Source organism: Lupinus angustifolius, chromosome LG06 (assembly GCF_001865875.1).
Source record: "Lupinus angustifolius cultivar Tanjil chromosome LG06, LupAngTanjil_v1.0, whole genome shotgun sequence".
Taxonomy (NCBI): domain Eukaryota; kingdom Viridiplantae; phylum Streptophyta; class Magnoliopsida; order Fabales; family Fabaceae; genus Lupinus; species Lupinus angustifolius.
The window spans coordinates 32,327,987-32,336,295 of NC_032014.1; the positions used below are offsets into that span (position 1 = coordinate 32,327,987).

Genomic DNA, 8,309 nt, shown 5'->3' on the forward strand with positions numbered 1-8,309 from the left:
CTCCACCATCTCCTTCACCACCTCCTCCATATGTGTACAAGTCTCCACCTCCACCATCTCCATCACCTCCTCCACCATATGTTTATAAATCTCCTCCACCTCCTCCTCATCATGACCACCTTCCACAATATCACTTTCCATACTTCTACCAGTCACCCCCACCTCCTACAACGCTCTATTAAGGTTATAATTAATGCACCTTGAACTGCTTAAGTCAAATTATGTGAGATTATTGCGGTTTATTTCCAGACTTCATTAATAATTAAGGTCTGCACTAAAGAACAATGTATTTGTGTTGTACTATTATTTATTCTTGTTAATTTATTGTACTTAATTAACAATATTCATATGATATTATACATTGTAATTCATTGTTGTCCAGTTTTCATTTCCTTATTTCTATTGTATCTTGATAAACTTCTCCTTATTAATAATGCTATCCTTTTGACCAAATGTGTCCTCATAAATTCTAGAAGCCTCACACTTCAAAAATGCATCTTAAAACAATTGTGTCAAACGCCATATCTCAAAGTTGTAGCTGAATTGTTTTTTATGTCTAGTATACCAAATATGTAGAACTGAGCAAGTTTTGTATAGATCTTAAATAATTAACAATATGTTAAAAGTAAATTTTAAAAACGAAATTAAGAGTTAATACCGGCAGGTTAAAAATAAATGAGGGTTTCTATCGTGACTAATATAATGCAATCAAGTTTTTAAAATTAGGAGCAAATGTCTAATATGATAGACAAAGACCGTTAAGAAGAAAAATATAAATTGATCAAAATTTACATGCCTATATTATATAACAAGGTTAGATATATTTACCTCCTTGTACCGATACCAACTCTTCATTTAGATAAAAATTGTGTTGCTCGTATTGACTAGAACTAACTGTTCATTAAGAAGTGAATCCTTTAATTTATTGATTATATAAAATAATATAATTGTATACTTTTATAATGAGAATAAAATTAAGAAGTATTTTCCACTAAGTGTTGACAATATAAACAACAAAAAGTTTTGAGAAAAAAATTCGATAGTACAAAAAAAATGAATTGAGGAATGTTTATTTTTAAATTATTAATAACAAAGTTTAGTGAGTCACTATAAGAACATAATGTTGTTTTATATGTAAGGGAATGATCATCGTTTTGTGTATGAAAATCCCTTGACATTTAATAAATTCTTTTGGTAAAAAAACAGACCAACTTAAGTAAATTATCTCATACCAATAGATAAAAAGGTGATTGAACTACGTCAGAATTGGTATTTAACAATGCTCATTCAACAACGCTTATGTGTTGAACGCTATTAAATATAAAGCGGAAGAGAATTAACAATGTTTATTTAAGTAAGAGTTATCAAAAGTGTTATCTTTAACAATGCTTATTGAAGAAAGCGTCATTAAAGACCATTGTTCATATATTTAACAACACTTTTTCAATTTGCGTTGTTAAAGATGTTATATTTAACAGTGCTTATTGAAGAAAGCGTTGTTAAAAGTGTTATCTTTAACAACGCTTATTGAAGCAAGTGTTGTTAAAGGTCATACTTCATATATTTAACAGCACTTCCTCGATAAATGTTGTTAAAGGTGTTATCTTTAACAGCACTTCTTCAATAAGCGTTGTTAAAGCTTCATATATTTAATAATACTTCTTTAATAAGCGATGTTAAATACTTGTTTTAGTGAGCATGAATCTTTTCAAATTCAAAAATAAAACCACACACAATAATACATATCACTTAGTTTATTATTTCTCTTACCTTTCTTTTTCTCCATAAGTTACATTTTTTTCTCTTTTGTTTTTAGTTTCTCTCTTCAAGCAAGTTATCGATTTTTTATTGTTCTTTTCTTCAAGTATAAGGTAAATCGTTATCTCATTTTTCTCTTCACTAATAGTGTGATCTTTATTTGTTGTGAAGTTATGCAGCTATTACGGAGTTATTGATTTTTGGTTTCTCTCTTCAAGCATAAGGTAAATCGTTATCTCATTTTTCTCTTCACTAATAGTGTGATCTTTATTTGTTGTGAAGTTATGCAGCTATGGTGTTCTAGGTTTTTGGCTATGGTGAGCAATGGATGAGAAAGAATGAACAATTTGTGTAAGATCTCATTACTCATATGCTATTTTATAATATTGGAATCTGTTAAGGTTAAATGTAGTTGAAGTTGATTGTGATTTAACAAATCTATTGTAAATGTGGTGGAGTTGGACATGTTTGTCATGTGTTTGATAGAATATCTGGGAGATATATTGTCTTATTTAGAAAGTAGACATTTAACAGCGTTTGCTTTAGTGAGCGCTATTAAATGTCTACTTTCTACCGCGCTACAAAAAACGTTGTTGAATATAACCTTATGTACTACTACGCTCACATAGAAAGCGCCACAAAAGCGCTGTTAAATAACAATTTTAAGCGTTGTTGTTTTGCTATTCTGGCGTAGTGTTGCTAAAATGCTCACATATGTACTTTCTACAGCGCTACAAAAAACGTTGTTGAATATAACCTTATGTACTACTACGCTCACATAGAAAACGCCACAAAAGAGATGTTAAATAACAATTTTAAGTGTTGTTGTTTTGCTATTCTGACGTAGTGTTGCTAAAATGCGAACTATAAGATAGTTCGTTTGGATGTAAACTATGTCTCCACCATTGAATAAACGTATGTGGTAATCGAAGACCGTATATGTAAATTTTAATATGAAGTCGTAAATGAAATGTACGATTTCTGACTATTTTCATATGCACATGCAGAAGACGTTATTGACTTTTACGACTTCTGAAGTCATTAAACTTTTCACCGACTTTTGTGATGAGTTTGACTTTGTGGTACACTTTTCTGAAGTCGTGAAACTTGTCACCGATTTCAATATGAAGACGGGAAAAACATGTACAACTTTTGACATTGTGTACAATTTTCTCAAGTTGACCCTTACTTTAACGACTTCAGTATTAACCCGTAGTTTTAAAGTGTGTATTTTAGAAACCATAAATTAGTGTCTCTGTTTGTTGAAGTTTGAAAAAGTATGTTTTAGAAACCGTAAAATAGCGTCTCTGTTTATTGAAATAGTATATTGAATTGGTGAATTTGCTTCATATTTGTGAAGGTAAGTTTTCTTTTTATTTCTTATTTGGTAATTTTGTGATTATTGATTTGATGATGTTATTTATTAGAAACTTTGTGTTTATTAGATGGAAGAAGAAATGGAGTACTATAATGGAAATTTCGTAAACATTTGTTCTCTTTAATCATTTTATTTTGTTCATGGAAATGATTTATTTTAGTGATTTTAGTATTTAACAAAGTATTTTTTTTAATATAGCTCATTTATTTATTTAAGTGTTCATGGAAATGATGTTCGTTTGTTCATTTATTTATTTAATTTTATTGATATAAATGATGTATTTTTTAATTTTAGGCCGTAGATGAAATTTTTGTGAGTGATGATGAAAATATAAATGAAATAGAGGAGTTGGATTTTGAAGAAATTGATTTTGGGTTATTAAACGAAGATGAAGTGAAGAAGTTTAGGTTTTTAAGTAATGATGTTGGATACGAATTTTATAGGATGTGTGGTATGAAGAAAGAATTTGGCATAAGAAAATATCATACCCGCGAGGATAAGGATGGTGAAATATTATGGCAATCATTTTTCTCAGATAGAGAAGGATTTAGGATATGAGGCATATCGTAGATGAAGAAGTTTAGTTGCAACAATTATTATAGGCTGATGGATGTAGCATTTTCGACTACTCCATTTTTTGTGATGTTCTTGCTTTTGATGCAACCTACAGTCAAAAACAAATTTAAATTTTTAGTCGTTGTATTTTGTGGTGTAAATCATCACAAGCAAACAACAATATTTGTTGTTGTTGTTGTGTCAAACGAGACAGAGCAAACATAGGTCTGGGTTCTAGAAATTTATTGGAGGCAATGAATGAGAAACAATCAAAATATGTTATCACATATGAGGATTTTCTGATGAAGAATGCAATCCAAAGAGTTTTTCCTAAAGCTAACAATAAGTTATTAGTTTGACATATATGTAACAATGTTGGAGAAAATATAAAGAAGAAGAATTTTCATAAGGACTTCCAGTAAGTTATGTACGTTGATGTTGAGACTAGAGTTGGACATCGTAAATTTCCTTGATGTAATAGGCAACCATATAAGTGTGGGACAGAAAGTCATTTAGGGGATTTGTAAATTTCTACTATTGTAATTTAATTTTACATTAAATCAAATTATATTCCTATTCTTCAATTAAATTTTCATTTATATTGCCTATCAAAAAAGACACCTAAAACCCAATTTCAAATAATTTAACCATTCAAATAATGTAACCAATTTCTATACAATTTTTTTTTAACACAAACCATTTCAATTTTAAACAACTATGAATTCACACTTTAAAATAGTAATAATTTATCTCAAATTCTATACTAATTATTTTTTCTAATATACATACAGATTATTGAATTTCTCTAAATATTAACATCCCAAATAAGACATCTTCAAATAGAAAATACTCAATACAGACTCTAAAATGCTGGAAACTTAAAATAATAGTGTTTTTACATACATGAGAATCCAAGATAATACATGAGAATCAAAACTAATTAAATAAAGAAACCAAATAGTTGCAATAAACACGGATAGGAGGAAATAACACAGGAACAGAAATGGGCACCACCAAATTCATAAACACGTTGGGCACAAAATTTTTTGGATGAAAGGGTGAGAAGATGGTTACAACATAACCAAAAAGGAGAAGAGGGAGAACTTTATTTTTGAAGGATATCCAGAGAGGAGAAGATGGAGAATTTTGAAACAAGAAATGGAGTAATGCGCAGGTGCTACATTTTGATGGTACCCGTGCTGAAGTCGTGGACCACTTTTACGGCTTCAGAAGTCGGGATTCTCATTCCCAACTTCCGTTCAACATATCGTTCTGGGTAACCGGTTGAAAATCAACAGCACAAATTCATAACCAAATCATCCGATAAAATAAATAACCATTTTTTATATAGACGAGTATTGATGTATGCCTCATCCATCACCAACACCAAACCTAATTTCTAAAAGAGTATATTGTACAGAGTTTTCATGTTGGATTGATGAATTATAAAACATGGTGTTTTCTTGTTGAATTGAGTGTAAGGGTGCCTTTTGCAAACACTTGTAAATGTTGGACCCTATGATGTGTTAACAAAAACTAATGTGTGTGTACTATGAAAAGATTTTGTGCAACATCTTGGAAATTACTTGATAAATACATAATACATTATGAAAACTATGAATTTGACACCAATAATCATTTAAAATTTGAGAATTTATTAAAAGAAAAGTCATAGTCAATTACCAAAAAGTAATTGGTAGTCAAGTTAAATCCACAACCACATGTGATTCTTTTTTAGTAGAATATCTATGCATTAAAGTTTTGTATGTACTCATTATATTATCAACTATTAATTTGAATTACTTATATTTAAGATATAATAATTATAATTATATTTTAATTGATTGATTTGTTAGCCTGATTGGTGTAAAATATAATTAGGAATTTTATTGTTTAGAGAATGTATTGAGTGATGAAGGGATTCAAGTCTGAGGATTTTTAGGGTTTTAAGTTCTTATATTTAACATACAAATCACTTTCTCACACGCCTAAAGTTATATTAATAGAGACTTTTGTATTTTCAATACGACTTGTATAACTTTACTGATGCAATCAAACTAATTTGCATATTTAAAATGAGATTTTCTCAAGAGTTACTTCATATACAGTTCAGTTGGCATGCATCGGTGAACCATAAAGCAACTTGAATTTTATTGAAGAATTTGTTTTAGCTGAATGATAGAGCTATAAGCATTCATTGTTTTAGTTTAATGGAACAACACTAGCAGAATAAATCATTTCACAAAATCTATGCACTAGTTCTTTCTTTGATTTATTGTTCAACGTAAATTTCCTCTTCTGCATGAATAATTTACATCCTTTCTAGTTTTATCACAGGTTTCACATAGATGTCATAGGAAAATGTTGGGCTATATTGATCCATATGCTAAAATTTCTTCAATGGATTCGGGTGAATCATATAAATGTAATTGGTATCACATCTTTTTGACCCAAAATGTTGAGATGTATTTGGGAGTTATGAGTGAAATGGATGTGGAGGAATCAAGGGGCAAAAAAGGAGAGGAAGGAAGGGAGTAAGAAAGATATATAAATCAAGTTAAATATATCTCTTATTTGAGAAGTGTGAAATTTAAGTAATTAAAAATATTATGTTATTCTCTCTCTTTAAAATCTAATTAATAATGAGAAATAAATAATAAATAATTATTAAAATGTAGTAAGGATATTTAGGTACTTTGACATGTTTGTCTCTAAAAAACCTTAAATTGAGGAAACTCTGAAAATGGGTTTATGCAGAGTTTTGGAAGGCTACAAAAATTGCAAAACTTTACTTTCTCTTTCACACATCTCCTAAATGGATGGAGATCACTTGTCCCAACTTGGTGTCCTCAATCCTGTCTCGTCCACTTATATCTAGGCACATGGATTTAATGTATGATTTTTGTAAAATAAAATTAAAATGAAGTGTTATTTTTTATTTGTTGGCAAACACTGATTGATTCGGGACACATGGACGTGAAGTTTAAGAGAGAGAGGATCCCAGTTCCTCCTAAACAAGGGAGACATTTTTCAAAGTCATACATTCTCTTTTCCCTCCAAAACAAGACTCTAAAACACACCCTAAGGTATTAGGTAATAGGTTCATTCACTTATATACTCATTAAATCATCCACTTCTACACAATGTGGGACTTGGAATACCTAACATTTTCGCTCAAGTGTGAGTTACTTCCCAAACAGTTTCGATTACAATAGCTAAGCTCTTTATCGATTTATATCGACATTGACATGTCTTGTCATCAATAGCACATGTCGGCAAACCTCTCAACAAGAAGACTTTCAACATAAGGACTATATAGGGATCTATCAACTATTTATCGCTTCAATACTTGATTGAGTCATCGAACCATTAACTTTGATACACTTGTTGGGAATAAGAAATCTCCGTCAATGGGTTAAAGTGTTATTCTATGAGTCATGATAAAAAACGTAAGATTAGGTTAACTATGATACCACATCTTGACTCGAAATCTTTAAGTACTACGTCTATCCGTTCATGTAGTTATATGTATTTTAACTCATTCAATATTCTACATAATAGACTTCTTCAACTTGAGAAGACAGTACTAGAACATATAAGCACTACGCCAAATATCATAATAAACAACAATCACTCAACATCGCAATTTTGAGTGATGCTGTTGAAAATGAGGTAGAAGAACATTGACAGCACATACTAAAGTATGTGTTGTCAATGTGTGTAACTTCAACAGCGCATTCTTGACACAACGTTGTTGAACATCAGTAACGTTAGTGCTGGCTTGAATGAGTTATGTTTAACAGTGTATTTGATAGAAAGCACTGTTAATGTTAATAAATTCCACAACGCATAAATAAGAAAGTATTGTTGAATATTACATAGTAACATCGTTTTCTTAATTATGTGCTATTGATTTTATACGACATTTTAAGTGTCAGATATATTAAAGGTTTAGTAGTTATATGTCTCTTCATTTGTTGAAATATTAATGGTTGAGTGGTTTTGCATCTCTTCGTTTTTTGAAATATTAGTGGTTAAGTGGTTATGCGTCTCTTCGTTTGTTGAAATATTAATGGTTGCTCATCTATAAATATTGTGTTCATTTCATGTTATATTTTATCAGTAAGAGTATGTGTTTCTTTAGGAGTATGTTCAAAATATTAAAAGTGATAAAGTTGTATTTCTGTTTCACAATCATGTCAATGAGGTCTTTAACATCTTGTGATTTGGCAAAAGGACCCAGATTTCAAAAGGAAATTGACTGTTATACAAGATTTGCGTTAGATGAAGATTTAATTTGTAAAATATAGAGTTAATTGATCTCTTTCAATTTATTCAAGTCATGGATTTCCCTCATTGAAATCTTTTGACTATCAAAAAGGGCCCAAATTTCAAAAGTAAAGTGGCTGTTATACAAAATTTGCGTGAGATGAAGAATTAATTTGTAAATTATTTAGTTCATTGATTTCTCTTATTCGATTAGTTCATTAATTTTCTTCATTGAAATCTTGTCAATGATGTCTTTAACATCTTTTGATTTTCCAAAATGGCCCAGATTTTAAAAGGAGATCAATGAACTGTTATACAAGATTTGTGTAGAGGAGTCGAGGAAATAATT

The 8,309-nt window shown here is 30.0% G+C and overlaps 1 protein-coding gene across 1 annotated transcript in view; it reads left to right on the forward strand.

Annotated features, from left to right (window-relative positions):
* LOC109351319 (extensin-2-like) overlaps window positions 1–283 on the forward strand; it is a 955-nt gene extending 672 nt beyond the window's left edge. The window contains exon 2 of the mRNA XM_019592767.1: window positions 28–283. Within this exon, the coding sequence (XP_019448312.1) occupies window positions 28–182 (155 nt within the window). The 3' untranslated portion in view covers window positions 183–283. The remainder of the gene's footprint in view (window positions 1–27) is intronic.